At 42.3% G+C, this 18,244-nt stretch overlaps 1 protein-coding gene across 1 annotated transcript in view; it reads left to right on the top strand.

Moving 5' to 3' along the window:
• Positions 1–17,648, top strand: part of enpp2 (ectonucleotide pyrophosphatase/phosphodiesterase 2) — a 30,257-nt gene extending 12,609 nt beyond the window's left edge. The window contains exons 10-25 of the mRNA XM_034697040.1: positions 2,302–2,367; positions 2,469–2,541; positions 2,629–2,737; positions 3,095–3,220; positions 3,538–3,569; positions 3,645–3,772; positions 7,631–7,706; positions 7,793–7,880; positions 7,954–8,123; positions 11,320–11,365; positions 12,835–12,974; positions 13,326–13,461; positions 14,937–15,014; positions 15,125–15,257; positions 15,552–15,705; positions 15,841–17,648. Coding sequence (XP_034552931.1) covers positions 2,302–2,367; positions 2,469–2,541; positions 2,629–2,737; positions 3,095–3,220; positions 3,538–3,569; positions 3,645–3,772; positions 7,631–7,706; positions 7,793–7,880; positions 7,954–8,123; positions 11,320–11,365; positions 12,835–12,974; positions 13,326–13,461; positions 14,937–15,014; positions 15,125–15,257; positions 15,552–15,705; positions 15,841–16,011 — 1,726 coding nt within the window. The 3' untranslated portion in view covers positions 16,012–17,648. The remainder of the gene's footprint in view (positions 1–2,301; positions 2,368–2,468; positions 2,542–2,628; positions 2,738–3,094; positions 3,221–3,537; positions 3,570–3,644; positions 3,773–7,630; positions 7,707–7,792; positions 7,881–7,953; positions 8,124–11,319; positions 11,366–12,834; positions 12,975–13,325; positions 13,462–14,936; positions 15,015–15,124; positions 15,258–15,551; positions 15,706–15,840) is intronic.
• The last annotated feature ends 596 nt before the right edge of the window (positions 17,649–18,244 follow it).

The following is an 18,244-nucleotide window of genomic DNA, read 5'->3' as shown; positions in this document are numbered from 1 at the left end:
TTACGTTTTCACTCCATTTGGCCAATCAGGACCAAAAGCTCTTTTCTTAACATGGTGTATTTTTAGGCGCTGACTCTCATACCTGATTGCGATTGGTCAAAAGCCCTAGACTACCCCTTTGACAATGGTTATTAACTTTCACTAACATGAGCAATACCAGAGGCAAACTGATCACACGTCATGTCGAATCAATCCGTGGAAAAGAGTTCTGGCACATTTAGCTTCTGCTTGTTGACACCATAGACCGTAAGGTGAGGTAAAACCGTTAGTTTTTGTTAGCATCAGTGTGGCTAAAACGTTAGTTTTGTTTAGCATGCTAATGCGGCAGGCAAAACAACACGGATATTTACAGCAATCCTAGCAACGAGAGGAGCAGGTGAGAGCAACTTTAAGCTACCAATCCCTACAAAGAAACTCAAATCATGAACAGTAGTGATGATAGCAGCTTCACGTTGAGGTCATATCTCACCGTATCGGAATTCTATTTCCAATAACCACCTGCTAACAAAACATTACCTCTTACTTAAGGTACAGTGTGTGGAATTCAGCTACGTTTATCCAATCAGACTTGGTAGAAATTGAATATAGTATTCATGAATATGTTTAAATGAGTGTATAATCATCTGGATATCAAAATCATTTTGTTTTTGGTAACTTAGAATGAGTCTTTCCCTTCCGGGGTCTCCTTCCACGAAGGCTGCCATCTTGCACTGCCATGTTCCTACATTAGCACAGAACAGACAAAAGCTTTCCTTGTTTTTTTTTATTTGGCTGAAAATTAGCCAGTTGTGGGAGTAAGAAGAGCAAGATTGTTTTTATACATGCTTTTAATTGTAAAGGGTTAAGATGGAGGATCATGGGGCACTGGTGGCCTAGTGGTCTAAGCGCCCCACATACAGAGGCTACAGTCCTCTTCGCAGGGGTCGCCGGTTCGATTCCCGGTCGGTCGACCATTTCCTGCATGTCTTCCCCCGTTCTCTGCTCCCCACATTTCCTGTCTCTCTTCAGCTATCGTATCAAATAAAGGCAAAAGGCCAAAAATATAACTTAAAAAAAAAAAAAAAAAAGATGGAGGATCATACTTGCATCGCAGGAGCTTCTTATCCTTAACGGCCATTGTCGCTTACCAGCAGTAAAGTTGAGCAATATCATTAAACATTCCAATTTCTACACACCGTACCTTTAATCGACTAACAGCAGCATAAAGGTTTGCATAGTGAGAAGGTGATAATTAATCAACACATCAGCAACAGTGACATGGAGGGATGAAATCACCGACCAATCAGAACCACCAGCCGTGTAACAAAGTGTCTGAATCACTGCAGACGTGTTGTCTTGTAGCTGATGGTTTGTGATCTGTGGTTTATTTGCTGGTGTCAGTTTTCAGATCGAATCCCCGGGACATGTCTGCTCATGTTGCTCTGCTCTGAGCCTGCAGCCAGTGACACACAGAGGAGCCCACATCTATGGGCACAGAGGAGGCTTTGATGGAGCGAGAGGCACATCTCAGCGGAGAGATGGCGTTGGGCTGTTTTTACAGCAATTTGTGCAAATGGGTGTTTACACTGTGCAGGGTTCTTCAGTGAACCGGGGTCACAGACAACCTGCAGGGGCCGGAGAGTGGGTTACGGTGATTTTGTTACACTCTGCGCTGACGGGGGTATGAGAGAAGGACACTCAGGAGAACGTAGACAACACATCTGAAAGTTTAGTCTCGTTGTAACACGGAGAGACCGGCGTGATAATGGGGACCAGGGATTGTTGCTGGGTTGGCTGTGTGGGGCTCAGCTTTGTGGGAGGTCACCCCTCACTGTAACCACAAAGAACAAGTGTTGGTAGAAGGAAGAGAGGAGAAGAGAGGAGAAGGAAGAAAGAGAGGGAGGAGGGAACATGTTGTTGTGAGTGTGAACACGGTTTAAAGTACAGAGAGGGGCAAACGTGGAGCAAAACGCCTGCTGTCACGTTTAAAACAGTGTAACCAGTGCCGCCCCCCACTGCCTCGCTCATCAAGCCCCAGTCAGGGCCTCCGACATGGGCTTGATGCTCGACAGCTGTGGCCTGTATGACAGCCAGCTGCTCGGTTGGTGGCCTCATCACTACACAGACTCCCTTTGACTTTGAAACACTTGAAACAGTCAGAGGGCTTTGAATGTGTTTCACTCCACAACCCTCAGTTTTACGAGGCTCTTTGAGAGTTACAGGAACAATTTAATGCTTCAACAAACAGCTTTTTATGTCTTTGGGAAGCAGAGATGGTTTCTGCAACCAGTTAACCAGTTTTCATCCTTCATTGTGTTCCAGTGTTATCCCACTGGAGAGGCGGATACTGACCATGCTGCAGTGGCTGCATCTCCCTGAAGGAGAGAGGTGAGTGGTACATCTTCCTCTTTCATATTTTGCAGTCTCATCTCAAAGAAAGAGAGTGAATAGAATGTAAGATGATGGTGGTGACTCATCTCTTGTTTCAGGCCGTACGTTTACGCCATGCACTCTGAACAACCGGACACGTACGGACACAAAATGGGGCCGATGAGCGTTGAGGTGAGAACCTTAAGGAAACCAGACACACACATGCACATGCAGAAAGTTTGTACACTTTGTTGATTTCCCCTTCCCTGTGTGTTTCAGCTCAACAACCCTCTGAGGGTGATCGACAGAATAGTCGGTCAGCTGATGAATGGACTCAAACAGATGAAACTGCACCGCTGTGTCAACATCATCCTGGTGGGGGACCATGGTAGGAACATTAACACACACACAGAGGCAGCAGTTCCACAGAGAACTTAAAAAAAACATCAGCATTTTTTAACCTGGGTTATCCTCAGACTCTTTCCAAACAAAGCAGGTCTAGACCGTACTCTATGTTCTATTATTAACAAAGACCCAACATCAAGACAGGATAAGATCCAGTCCCATCTTACAGACAGGACTCAGTCTGATCTCATCTTAATCCACCATGAGCAGAGCACTTTGCAGCATTTAGCAAGTTACATTGGCAAGGACAAACTTCCTTTACCAGGCAGAAACCTCCAGCAGGACCAGACTCATGTTAGACACACAAAGGTTTCACACTCTCCCTCCTTTGTGTGCTCAGGTATGGAGGAGGCTCACTGCGACCGCACAGAGTTCCTCAGCAACTACTTGACCAACGTTGACGAAATCATCCTCACTCCTGGGTCTCTGGGTCGAATACGCCCGAGGAACCCCAACAACACTAAATGTGAGAGACTAACCGAGAAGCTTGAGATGTTTTATATGATATAAGTTTTTAAATGTATTTCCCTGCATCATTTTTCTCTGCCATCAGTGTATGAAAGTACCTTACAGTGCTGGAACCTATGTTCTCTGAGTCTTATCGTCTTATCTTTTTTTCCTGCACATCCAATGTTTTGTTCAGTGTCTGCAAACATATTTATCTGCAAGTAGGACAATATGTGAAGTTCATGTTGTCTGAGAGAGATACACAGAACAGTATGCTGCTTTCTGGTACTGTACAAACTTTGCAACAGTTCACTCAGACCTCTGTTCTTTTTTCAGATGATCCAAAGGCTGTGGTTGAAAATCTGACAGTAAGTATCAAACCTGCATGGAAACGTGATAACATCTGTGAGATGTGGACCTAATACATGACTCCTCTGTTGCAGTGTAAGAAGACAGACCAGCACTTTAAGCCGTATTTGAAGCAGCACCTGCCGAAGAGACTGCACTATGCCAATAACCGCCGCATCGAAGACATTCACCTGCTGGTGGAGAGGAAGTGGCACGTCGCCAGGTACAGTGCTGTCACAGAATCGTAATAGAAACAGACTTCAAATGCAAAAACGATGCAAATTTAAAAACACATCAGTGCAAACAGGATCAGCTGCATAGGAAAAAACAATAAACTGTTCCAGCTAAATGTGCAGCCTCAGAATCAGTTGACTATTTTCTGACCTCTGTGCAGCCTTTACAGTACAAAAAAGAGCTTCTGAATGGTATTATAATTTGTTGAGATGCTCCTGTATTTCTGGCCTAGCAGTTTATTTATCAATATTCAAAACTTCAGACGCAACAATATAGTCAGTTTATAATAATATTAAAAATTAAAAAAAATTAAAAATAAATAAAATAAAATAATAATAATAATAATAATAATAATAATAATAACAATAATAATGTTTTTTTTAGAGCACTTTGCAAAAAACGAGGTTATAAAGTGCTTTACATGGGTGGCAAAATAAAACAAGTCATAAAATTACTCAAGGCAAAATAAAAAAAATACAACATAGTTGAAAAGACTGAATTTTATTGAGATAATTCCAAAGGAATAGAATTCTTTGAAAATATATTTTTTTAAATGGTTAAACTCAAATTAAAGATAAAATAAAGTTTGGGTAAAATCAGGAAAGGCTCTGCGATGAAAGTATGTTTCAAGAAGGGATTTGAAAGAGATCACCTTCACAGTTTAGTTTAGTTTAGTTATTGTAAGCCTGAATGTCGGTCATGTGTTGTGTCTCAGCTGTATTGCATCTGCCCACCACTAGCTGGAGCTATAGCTTAGGTTAATGGCTACCACCACTATACGATAAAGCTCTATTACCCTGATCTAAACAAGCACAGGTGACAGATGTCATCTGGTAGCGCGGCGTGGTTTTTCAGTATGTTGATCTAGTAAATGGAGATAAAGTTGTATGTAGGCTGTTTCTGGTTAAACTGACATATAACCACTCAACCAGAGCAATGAGGAATCAGCACAGGCACGATGACGTTAACCTGCTGGTGGAGCTAGCTCTGCTGGTGGTAGCCAAACTCTGCAAACTGATTTGGTATTGTTTGCCCACAGACCAGTTGGGCATCTCTAGTTAATTTCCATCTACAGTGATTTATAAAAAGCTTCCCTGTGATTTGATGTCAGCTGTTTATTATTATTGCATCACAGCTGATACCTTCCTCCTCTGATGCTCTCTGAATGGTCAATGCATAAACACATTTTTCCTCCAGTAAACAGCGAACAGTCCAAAGTTCTAAATCTAAACTGCCAGGTGAGAGAAAGATGTTCATAGTAATGTAGTTCTGACTTGTTGCTCTCTGTAAGGTGCGCTGCAGCTCTGTGCAGTCGGTGTTGATGTGGCGTTTCCAGCCCACCCATCTGTGAGCCTTTTTACTGCACATCTTGCTTTACTTAAAAACACATTTTATGTCAACACCGGCTGCTATCAATGCATCGTTAACACACGTAGCGCTGAAAGGTTTTAAGATGTGCTGTCCCGAGCCACACTCACATAAAAAAACACATCTTTGACGGACCTGCAGCCTCTGAAACCTTAATGACGTCCTGACGTGAGCTCTGACGGACGTTTGATGTGGAACTCAGGACGGCCGGAGCGATTTAGTGACAAAGTAAACCATGAAGTCATCAAGAGCGAGCGCGAGAGCTTACAGTGCTGTGTGTGCATGTGTGCGTTCATGAAGCTGTCGTGCTGTTTTGGTTGGTGAACCGTGGGAGAGCTGTATTCTGTCTCAACACACACACACACACACACACACACACACACACACACACACACACACACACACACACACACACACACACACACACACACACACACACACACACACACACTTGCAGGGCTGTATAATGAAAGAGATCTTTGAGGTTTCTGAGCAGCTCAGATAGACAGACAGGCTAATCACTGGCACCAGAGCTGTGAGCAGAGATTGCACACACACACACACACACACACACACACACACACACACACACACACACACACTCTCGCACGCACACTCACATACACACACACACACACACACACACACTCACACGCATGTGCATTAGTCAGTGTCAGCATAAGTCTTAAACCAACTAACTTTTCACACCAAATGAAACACAGAGTTTGTCTCGTTTCCCCGTCAGCTCGTCATTTACATTTTTCACATACTTGCGGCTTCACCCCTGAGACACACACACACACACTCACACACACACACACACACACACACACACACACACACACACACACACACACACACACACACACACACACACACACACACACAGTATATTAATGTGTATAACTGGAAGTAGTGTTTAGATAGACACTTAATAAGAAGTGGCTGTTTTTCAATTAGAGGACTGTGGTTATGTGGTGTGAAGGGACGGTTGTCCTGAGCAGAGGGTTGATGAAGGCGAACACCAACAACCCACGCCAGTTTTACCCATCATGCATTGGTGGGGTTTTTTGCACAGTTTGAGGTTTTCATCATTTGAATCAGCATCCTGAAGTCTGAGGTCATGGCTCTCGACAGTTAGGCTGAAGGAGTGTGACATCGACAGGTGGACAGGGACGCGGCCGGCTGACTGTTGTAGTGAAGTTGGAGCTCAGCTAGTTGATCTAATTTCGATCTCTGACATCATAAGCTTTCAAGACTTGTAGCTGAATCAAGTTTCCTTTGCACAGTGATTGAGCAGTTGCAGCAAATCAAGCCGGCTGATTTTATTTGGACATCTGATTCAGGATCACCTAAGGGCCTTCTTGTGCACACCTGTGAGACGTTGAGGTAGACCCACATCTTTCTGCCGGGATTATACTTCTCTAGCAGATTTAGGACACTTTGAGATCACCTACAGGAGCCAAAGAAGGCTGCATTCATGCTGCACAAAGAGACAAATTGCTGCTCTTTGTTATGAATTAGTTAAAACCGGGTCTCACAAGTGTCACAAGCAATTTCTTGTGCAAATATTCACTGCCCTAATATCCGTTTTTTGACTCCAATCCAGTCGGTGGAATTGCTATCGTCTTTTTAGCAGGTTTGCAATCCACAATGAATAAAGAATAAACTTGCTCCCTGGCCCAATCCCATCCTCTACACGTGTCCACCTCCATCTGATGTTGTTCCACCTCTGGTCTCATCAGAGTCTGAAGAATGTTTTCATGATGACCTCCATTTTCCAAGGAGAGTGCTTAGTGAATTTCTACCTGCATATACGGCATCGCGTTTCAGCAGGGTCAGTGCTGGGCCCCAGAGAAAGTCCCCTGACTGAGGACTCTGCTGGCAAAGGCGAAGGCGACCCAGCTGTGAATTTTGTCTGACAGCCAAATAAAGTACGAGGATCTCTGAATGCACGTTCAACCGGCATCTGTCTCTCTTAAAACAGACTCACAAATGCTTTCACATCCAAATGCATGAAGCAGGGGAAGCCATCACATTTCACCCTAGTAGTATTTCATGGTTATTTAAAAAGACATACTGTTTATGTATATGCTGAGGAGCTGCTGTATCAAAATCAGTTGTCTTTCCCCAGAAATTAGGGTTACCATATGTTTCTTTTATGATTCCAATCCATTTCTCTTTTGCTGTGTGTCTGCATTTAAATAACCTTTATCAGATTTGATGGTTTAGTCACAAACTTTCACAAAAAGTGTTATACTTCTCTTTCACAAATGTGGGAATGAAATTGCATTAAAATGTACAAAACAGTGAAATGTATCTTGCCTGGCCGGGCAGCTCTCTGAGTGCTCAACACCCTTAAACATCCAATCCTAGAATCGCCCCTGGCAGATGATGTGCTGCTAGGTGGGAAAGTTAGCATGAAAGCATTTATGCACAACCTGCATTATGACAACACCAACTTTTGTGTTTCATACAGGAGAGTTCCTGAAGGAAGGAGGCACTGTGGCTTCTCTGGTGACCACGGATATGACAACAAGATCAACAGCATGCAGGTACGTCTGATTCAGAGCTATGCTTTAATAACTACATGGTGTTATTCAACTTATTGATGTCACTTTGCACCAACTTTGCTTTTCAGACTATCTTCCTCGGGTATGGACCCACATTTAAGTTCAAGACCAAAGTACCAGCTTTCGAAAACATTGAGCTTTACAACATCATGTGTGGTGAGTCTCCGCTGAGTGTAACAAAGTGTGTGTATGTGTCTCCTCGTACTGACATGATTCCTCTCTCTTTTAGATCTCATCGGTCTGAAACCCGCTCCCAATAATGGGACCCACGGCAGTCTGAACCACCTGCTGAGAGGCCCCTCTTACAGACCCACCATGCCAGAGGAGGTTTCCAGACCAGCAGTCTCTGGTCTTGTTCCTGCGGGGGCAGACGACCTGGGCTGCAACTGTGACGATAAGGTCAGCCATGTTGACTCAGTGGCTGAAGGAGATTGGCTTGTCTGGCAGCTCACCTTTAAGAGTGACGCCCACATCATCCTGGTTTTTACTTCTGTGTCGTGTCATCATGTTTTATGCTTATTGATGACATCTGGCTGCACGGTGTAGCAGAGGTTAGCGCTGTCGCTTCACAGCAAGATGGTTCAGGGCAGGAGCCTTTCTATGTGGAGATGGTACATAGATGTCAAACAGGATAAGAGGTTTATATGACAGATGGATGGATAATGATTGTCCCGAGCGGTAGAGTGCTGCAGAGAAGCCATGAGATAGTTGTTTGCATAACGGTATAGTAAACATTTTCAGTACTTAAGTACTTTTCAATTCCACATGCTTTAAAATTATATATCTGGTATTCTTGAGTTCGATTGTATCGAAAAGCACTGATACTTATGAAAGATAAAAGATCTACACTCATATTTTCAACCAGGAGCTACTGCAGGAAAATTACAGAGAGAGAGAGAGAGAGAGAGAGAGAGAGAGAGAGAGAGAGAGAGAGAGAGAGAGAGAGCAAGCTGGGGTGGTGCATCAAAATGGAGATAAAATGAAGTGCAAGATGGGAAGCTATTTTCTGTGACGCTCTAAATAACTTACAAACACGTTCACATTCACGCACAAAAATAGTGCAGTAAGGTGCTGGATTTGGTTTGTTCACAGCTGAAGTCACGCCTCTTCCTGCCTGCTGTGTGTCTCTCTGCTCTGCTCTCTGTCACAGCCACCATTCCACTAACTCTCTCTTTCACAAGTCGGCAAATACTGATGTTTTGTTCGGTCCTTTTAGCATCTAATAAAGACACACATGACATTTTATATGTCTGCCACAGACTGACAGAGAGAGCGATGTCACTTGGTCCCTTTATGTTTCCTTTGGTCCCGCCTTGTGGACTGTTGACAGCAGCTTTGCCCAGCTGCACAATGAATGAATAGGAAGAAAATTAGAAACTACATGTTGTGGTGAAGCTCATGTGCATGGAGGTTTGAAGCTGGTAGTTAAATATGGATGCTGGTGTCTCACATTTGTTCACATCACTCTTGGGTGAGCTGATCAACAAGCCAATCTCCAGATACGATCATGTATCAAATGTATTAATGTGATGATTCTCGTCATGCATGCACAGCTTTTTGAGTTCATGCAGCAGGGCAGTTATAGTAGAGTAGACTCTACAGTCACCTACAGTAGCTTTAAGAGAATATCTTACAGCTTTGATTAATTATTTAACAACCCTTCTGTTGAGTCTAACTTTAGTAAAACTGCCCGTCAGCATGTTCTCAAACAGCTTCCTGTAGTTTGTGACCTCTAGAGCTGCCTCACATGTTACAGCTCCCTCTTCTGTACTCACAGTCAAGGAAGAATTATGAGCATGTTGATTGGCTCCCTTAGGTCAGATTAGACCCTCGCTCAGTTTAGCTACCTATTTCTAACCTGGCAGTGATGCTGGCAAGAGGCCAAAAACTCAGATTCTCTTGACTGTGTTTCACCAGGAGACGACTTCGCTATTTCTGTGGTGCAAATTCTTGATACTAAGCAAATGTTTTTGTCTTGTTTCTCGTACAAACATATCGTATCAGACTTGATAAAAACAAAAAATGCCAAAAAATGTGCACACTGTCAAACTTGCAGAAAATACATTAAATGGTGATGTTTCAGTCAGTCAGTAGACTTTCATCAGGTGAGTTTGCAAAGAGAGGCAGAGCATCTTAAAAGGGTGTGGCTGCAAAAAAATGAAATGGAAAATGCGAACAATAAATTAGAAACTGATACATTCAAATAAATTTAAGATTTTTTCCTTTCTTTGCAAACTGTTAGTCTGATGCACGTCTACGACCGAAACAGGGCCATAAAAGTATGTTTTGGCAAGTTGTGCAGGATTTTTGTAATTTTTACGTCATCTTGCTCCTCTCTTAAGCATTGGTCCCATCGAGTAGATATGCAAGCCTTTTCTTCAGACGTGATATAAGACACACTCACCTGATAAGTCCAGATATAAATCTTATTCTAAGATATTATGAGCAAATATATAGGACTTGAATTTCTTGCCATGAAAAATGTGCCAATGGGGTAAGTAACTTTTGAATTCAGACATTATTCTTATTTAAAAAAAAACGTTCATTTATCTCACCACATTGGCAGATTTTTTTTCAGGCAATTCTGGCTTTATTTTTGCTTTTATTCTCTTGAAATAAGACAATTTTTTTTTTTTAACTTGGAATAAGACAAAACATTTTTTTCAAGATTTTGCAGCGTGGTGGATAGTTTGAGCCAGCAGCTGCAAATAGTGTTGTGATAGCTGCAGGGCAGATGTACACGAGCAGAAAAATTGTTGTTGTTTTAAAAATTAATTAATTAATTAATTGATTAATTAAGCCTGCTGTGCCTCATATGTAAATGCACATGTCTGTTTATTTGAAAAGTCCCTGACTGTTTCTGACCTGTGTGCATTTCTTTGTGCACAGTGGAAGGTGATAAGTTGAATACACCAGCTTGAGTCAGGAGTATTTAACTACATACACGCCCGCCTGCAGGTGCACCTGACCCTTAAAGGGACTGAGAGAAGGCACACTGATTGATTTGATTCCCAAAACACATCTCTGAAGAAACAAAAGACTTAATCCAACCTCTCTGCACCCCTCACTTAGCTACATGCAGATGATCCTGTTGAAAATAATCATCTGCGTTGTGCTATGATCCATGAATATGTGATGATTTCAGTGTGCCTGTGTTTGAGTGAACGCACATGTTTGATCCAAAATGTGTCTAATCATCTGTTATCTTCTCTTCAGCTTCTTCAAGAACTGAGATAACTTGTTGCCTCTTTGCTTTCTGCAGCAGAGCCGGAGACAGCTCACCTCCAAGTCAGCCAGTTCATGTCAGAGTAGACAATGTGCAGAATGAAAGGATATCTCTTTCATGTATTAGTAAACTTTTAAATTGACCTCCTGAGCTGCTCGGACTGGATGTGAGCTGGCCCCGGCCCTCCTCTGAAGCGTGTGTCTCTCTACCTTCACTGTGTTTGTGATTCCCATGAAGATCTCTGGCAAGAGATTGTTTCAATCTCCGATCTTTTTGCAGTTGCGTGTAAAAAGTAGGGGCCAGAGAGGTTTGAAAGTGACCCTTGTACGAGGCTATAACCTGGAGTCACTCTGGCTCTGTCTCTTACAGAACAAAGTGGAGGAGCTAAACCAGCGACTGAGGCAAGCTATGGATGGTCAGTGTTGCACGATGCTACTAGATTTTATAGATCTGTGATCTGTTTTATTCCTGGGTGCTGTTTAATGTTTTAGTTTCAAAAGCTTTGAACTGCTCCTTTAGATCACCTCAGCAGGAAGCAGTGAAATTACTGTAGTTAAAAGTGTGACCGTCGGCTCAGACGGTTAAGGAGAGCATGAAAATTATTGACTGTGTTTTCCTCAGCTAAAATAATGTGTAAACAGAGACATTTGAAACCTTGATGTTATGTTTTACCTGTTTGCTTCCGGTAAACTTTCAAATTTAGCACATCATCCATAGAGTAAAAGAACAATCACAGCGTCTGAGTACCCTGGATCATGTTTTTAAGCTAGGTGCTAATATTCTGCAGACTGTTTAAAGCTATTTTTGCAGTGAAAGATAAAAATAAATAAGTCTTTAGGTGTTTATCACAAATTAAATCAATGCAACAACTTAACGTGACTCCTATATGAAAAAATAGAACAGTTATTTTTGTGTTTTTCATGAATTTTAAATATCAGATCTAACAGCCTGTGCTGCTAAAATCATGTGCATCCCAGTTAAAGTTTAAGAGTCGTACTTTTAAGTTGTCATATTAGAAATAAATGTGAGGCAGAAACAGCTCATCTAAAGGTAAAGTTAATACATTTGTAAAATAATGCATGAATATCCTGCAGGATTTGCTCTACTTACTTCCTGGTTTATAAATCAGGTCCATATGAATGTCAGGAAACCAGATTTCTGTTCTCATGTTGATGTCCAAAGATCAGTTGTCTTTTGCAAACTTGAGGGATCCATGTTGAGTTCAACTGTCCTTAATTTCAGCAGATATTCATCTGTCTTAGGCTGCAGGATGTTTTGCCTCTCGGTCCGACCGAGGGGGCGTGTCCTGGTGGGAAAGGGACGTCAGTGCAAACCCTCATTATGAGAAGGATCCCTCCAGATGTAGTCCTTTCTAATTTAGGGAAAATCCTTTATTTCTTACCACAACGTCCCTCTCTTCAAAGCCACCAGACTCCTTTGACAGAACATGCCAGGAACTCTTGGGCTCTGAAGTTAAATCCCTGGTTTGTTGACAGAGTCTGGTGGCTTATTTGGAGTGATGTCACTCAGGGACTTATTTTTCTGGTCTGTGATCTGTGTGGTGATCCTGTTCGTAATGTGGTCGGACTATCTGAACCTCTCAGTGGTAAAATAAAGCACTTTAAGGGAACACACTCTGATGGGTAACTCTTTCCAGGAGGCACCAGTTCTTGCTTCTCATTTTACTGGAGCTCTCCAAAAACTTGAGTTGCAGGAGTTAAATTATTTTTCACAAGAGAGCACTTTCATGCAAGTAAATCAAGCTTTTTCAATGTGCTACATAACGTACTCATCTGTTTCAAACAGCATCATGCTCCCTGAAGTGTTGTGTGTCATCGTCTTGTTACCCACCTGCGTCTCCTCCCTGTGCACGTCCTCTCTCAGACAGCAGGAACCTCCCTCACGGTCGACCTGCCGTGCTTTTCCGTACCAAATACTCCATCCTCCACCACAGTGACTACATCAGCGGCTACAGCGAGGCTCTCTCTATGCCTCTCTGGACGTCATACACAGTCAGCAGACAGGTACGTTTTTCATCACTGACACATGGCACATCTGGAAGTCTAACACACAAAGCTGATTCATGTTCTCAACTCTAAATGGGATCATAATCTGCAGAAATCAAAATCATGCTCTCCTGAAGAAGATATATTTCATTTATTTCAAACTCAAGAAGGTGTTCAGTGAGCTAAGGAGTTGTATGTTTCTGTGCAGTGGATGTTTTATCAGCTAGTGAAGTCTCCCTCTAGTGGCTGTGAAATAGAAGTGCAGGTTTAAGGCACATCTGTATTGTTGTCATACAAAGGTGTCTTTCTCTCTCTGTGTGTGTGTGTGTGTGTGTGTGTGTGTGTGTGCGTGTGCGTGCACTCATGCAGGTAGAAGTATCCCCTCTGCCTGAAGCTCTGTCTAACTGTGTGAGACCTGACACCAGAGTCCCTCCCGCCTACAGTCAGTCCTGCACCAACTACAGAGCAGACAAACAGATCAGCTACGCCTTCCTCTACCCGCCACGTGAGTTTAAAGCTGGGGTTGGTAGTCAGATTTAGATACACTTTTTGTCATACCGGTTAAAATAATCTTTATGTCCCGATGGCAATCAATACATAATGTGTTCTTAAAAAAAGAGTGAAAAAAAGCTGCTATCTACAGCCGGAGTAAACCTGGGAAAACACCAACCTATCACCGTTTTTGGGGTCCAAAATTTTAAACCATTCAAATCCCGTCCTGTCGTTCTGCCCGCCTCCTGCACGTACATTTCCCCGGCGTGTACTCAGTCACGATCATATGGTCAGCGGCGCGTGTGCATGTGAGCGGGGGCGTCGTTTTGGAGGAGCTCCGAGGCGAAGGGGGGGGGGGCTAGACGGAGTCCTGAAGACATGCTACATTCAAATTCATGCTAGTTTTCCGAGACTACCAACCCCATCTTTAACTTCACAAGAAAGTAAACAGATAAATGTTGTAAACTTGACGTTTTTTGTTTTTTACTGGCTGCACCAACAAACCAGCTTTTTTTTAAATCTTCTACCTTCTCTTTAAAAAACAAATTTGAGGAGTTTCTATCTGGTTGAAAACAGACTGAAATTGAATGAGGTGTCTCTATGAAACAAAAAAAAGAAAACAGGACCATCAGCTACAAGATTTTCACTTTGTCTGTTGTAATCTTTAATGCCTCTGTGAGGGCAGGGAGGTGTCAGACCAGACGACTGACAGTACGCTGAAGATAAACAGCCTTTCTTTACATTTTCAGCTGTAGATATTTACAAGTGACAAGTCTGACCTTTAAAAGAAAACAAGAGGGGAATGTGTGGGACAAGATCAGCAAAGCTGTAAAGACATTTTTGCCCACAAGAGGGTGCCAAAACCAATAAAAAACAAACCAAATAATGATAATGGTAACAACAATTATCTTTATTTATATAGCACTTTCAGAAACAGAGTTACAAAGAGCTTTACAAATGAAAAAGACACTCCAAGACAATAAACGAGAAACGAAATGTAAAATATAAAAGATCAGAATTATAAAATATAAAATTAAATTAAAATGTGTCTTTAAAAGAGGATAAATAAAAGGTACCCTGATTTACCATAGAAAAAGTCTTTATTTTAGTTTAATTCTTTAAGCTAATTACCAAATAATAAAAACTCACTGCACAGAAACAGGCACTTGTGTCACATTTCATCCATGAAAGATACACTTCTCTTGAGTAAATAAACCACATATCAGCTGTGAAGAGCAGCTGAAGACTTCTTATGTTTGCTCTGTATAAACAGAAGACGGGATGACCTGAGTGTTAACACAAGTCAGGGCACAACACTTCAATCACAGATATGGAATTTATTGATGCACAACTTTCTCCTCTCAGTTAAACAAGCTAACAAGCTCTACAATCAGCAAACAGCCCTGAGGATCTCTCTCCACTGCCTTCATTGACGATACCTCAGAACATATCTGCACATAATTATGTTTCTTTTTCCCTTTTCTACAGAGTTGTCGTCAGCCATCGATAAAAAATATGATGCTGTTCTCATCACCAACACCGTCCCCATGTATCCAGCTTTCAAGAGTAAGTCCATCAATGATTTCTCCACAAGTCCAAATCATCATACATAGATTCAAGACACATTTTTGCTGAGCTTTTCATCTCCCAACTTTCTCTTTCTCTCTGTCTCTCAGGAATCTGGTTATACTTCCAGAGAGCACTGGTGAAGAAATACTCCACTGAGAGAAATGGGCTGAACGTGCTAATTGGACCGATATTTGACTACGACTACGACGGTGTCAGAGACTCAGCTGAGAAGATAAGAGAGTAAGGATGCTATCTTTAATTTACATCTAATTCAGCTTGAATGCAACAATTGCTTTTCTGATGTAACTTCTAAACATTGAAGAAAGCGGCTAAATCAGCGTTTAGGGAGGCTGCAGGGAACTCTGGATGTTGAGTAATGCAGACTGCAGCCATATGTGAGCCGCTGTTTGATGCTTCCTGATCGCTGACAGTCAGTTTGTTGTCCCTGAAAATAATCCTCGATAAAAGAACAAGGAAAACTAAAATTAATCTTTAAAGGTAAACTAAAAGTAATCAGTCATTTCTTCTGTTCAGGTACGTCAGTGGTATGATCCCCATCCCAACGCACTACTTTGTGGTCCTGACTAGCTGCCTGGACTTCACACAAGCTGCAGACTCATGCAGCGGCCCGCTTAGCAGTGCTGCCTTCATTCTACCTCACAGAGCCACCAACGACGAGACCTGCAACGTAAGGAACCTCACACCTTGTATTTAACCGTTAAACATATGAGTTCCTTGCTGAGATGATCATATCTAACTCTATGTAACATTGATGGAGGGTTTTAGGAAAGTCAAGCTAATGTTTCTCTGCTCCTCCCTGCAGAGCTCAGAGGAGGAGTCTCGCTGGGTTGAGGACCTCATGAAGATGCACACGGCTCGAGTCAGGGATGTGGAGATCCTCACCGGCTTGGACCTGTACCGCAGAACCACCCGGAGCTACGCTGAAATCCTCTCGCTGAAGACGTACATGCACACCTACGAGAGCGAGATCTGATCTCTGCCGGCTCCGTCGACGTCACTGATCTTTTCCTCCGTGGTGGATGTTTGTGGTATAAGAAGGAGATGGGATAATCTCCGGTACACTGACCTGCAGCTGCTTCAGCTCTTGCTGGATGCTTCGTAGCATCCTCTTTGTGGTTTCACTTCATTCATTGGATCGATTAAGATAAAACTTTAACACCACTGAGCTTCGCATCGACTGCACATCCTCTCGATGGCTCCATCTCTCCTCCTCTCCATCTTTTTATTCCGTCCATGAAGCTATCACCATAAAACAAAGAAAGAAACGTGAAGACATCTCCTGCAGTGCTCATAATTTAGTGGTATGCCTCCCAAGTGTGTTTTCAATTCATCATATTATGAAAAACCAGCTGATGCTCAGAGAGGGATCTTTTGCAAACCTTCGCTCATGCGCACCTACACCTCTTTCACCCAGGAGACAGCTGACTCCTGACAGTTTGAAACCCAAAGCAGATTTGACATATAACTTAATCCCACTATCATTCATGATGGTCCTCTAAACCAAACCAGACTCCATTCCATTTTTCAGTTGAGGCATCAATGTTTGAAGTGAGATCTTAGTGACTGTCTTTCCTCTGCTCTCAGTCTGTCTGCAACTGACATAAACGTAATGCATGCATTCATTCGGCGCTTAAAGAGCATAGCAAAACCCTGTATTTACCGACCTGTACTTTGAGCGGTGCAGTGTCTGTGACGGAGGGCAGAGCAGAGTGACACACATCAGACAGGAAGATGCATGACAGGTCAGCAGCAAAAAGACAAGATCCGGTCCCTTCCTGCACGCTTGTGTCGAGGTGTGGATGTGTAAAGCAATCAGAAAATAACGTCTCCATTCTTTGACCGCTTTGTTTCTTACTCTTATATCTCTATGTTGAACAACCACAGCTGCTTGCTCTCTCTCTCTCTCTCTCTCTCTCTCTCTCTCTCTCTCTCTCTCTCTCGTGCTCACGGCAGCTTTAGATGAAAAAATGTAGATCTGTTTCTTTTATAAACGTTGGTGCTTGTAAATACTATCGAACATACAGATATTGTATAATTTTTAAAGCATGTGGTATTGATAAGTATCGAAGTATTGAACATTTTGAAAACCTTAGTAGAAAAAAATGCATGATAAATAAAACACCGGGATGATGTGAGAGTTTTTATCGCACCCTGAAGCTGCAGCCCAGTTCAAACCTGCTCCTCTGTATGAAGGTAGGACTGTTTAATGGTGCGTTCAGGGTCCCTCGTGATTCTGACCCACTCTTCTCACATTAAGTTGTCCCATCACACCACGTCTCTGTTATTAAGGGTTTCCTGTTGTGTGCAGTGTTGAGGAAGAAATATCTTTTATTGTGTAAATGATAATGCAATTTTGTTTGTGTTTGTGTGTGTGTGTGTGTGTGTGTGTGTGTGTGTGTGTGTGTGTGTGTGTGTGTACAGAGTGTGTGCTGAATTCCAGATATTGTGAGTGTGTGTGTGTTGTGACGTTGTCTTTTTGTTTGGTGCACATTAAAAATAATGTAATTGATGATGATTTCTTTATGTTTTAATGTTTTCCCTGAATCATGTACCACCTGTGAGACTGTCCTATTTATGCTTTCATCTCAATAAACAAGTATTTTTACTAAATGAGACAAGGTCTGCTTCACTTTCAGCTCAGTGCTGCCACTGTGTGGACACTGGGAGAACCTGCTGCTGGAGTAAAAACAGTCTCCCATGAAAATGATTTAATCTCAGGCAGTGTCACGGAATGCAACAAGGAAGCTTTGTTATCTGGAGGTATGTGTGACAGCTGAACTCTGAGGTTGTGTCAGAGGAATGTCAATACATGAAGTCAAGGTAGAAATAAGAAGCCAATTCTACATTCCTCCACGTTAAACATTACTGTCTGCAAGTTAAAGGGTGCTTAAATGACAGAAGAGCCAATAGTGGCATAGAATCTATGCCACTATTGGCTCTTCTGCCAAGATGGATCTGATCCATCTTGAAAGTCTTAACCAACTTTGGCTTGTTGCCAAGTCAGCCACACCCCAAATTATGCAAAACCAGTAACTTTAATAACTTCAAAACTAATATATTATTTTAAAAACATCCACTCCTCGTACAGTGTGTGCGAATTGAAGAACTAAAATCATTTTCTGATCCAGGCTGGAAACATGTTTACTTTTGCTGTAAACATCAGCTTTTAAGAATGGGTCTATATGGGGTGTCTGGAGCTTTTGGAA

This window comes from Notolabrus celidotus, chromosome 12, assembly GCF_009762535.1.
Source record: "Notolabrus celidotus isolate fNotCel1 chromosome 12, fNotCel1.pri, whole genome shotgun sequence".
Classification (NCBI taxonomy): Eukaryota; Metazoa; Chordata; class Actinopteri; order Labriformes; family Labridae; genus Notolabrus; species Notolabrus celidotus.
This window is presented reverse-complemented; position numbering and strand designations above follow the sequence as displayed.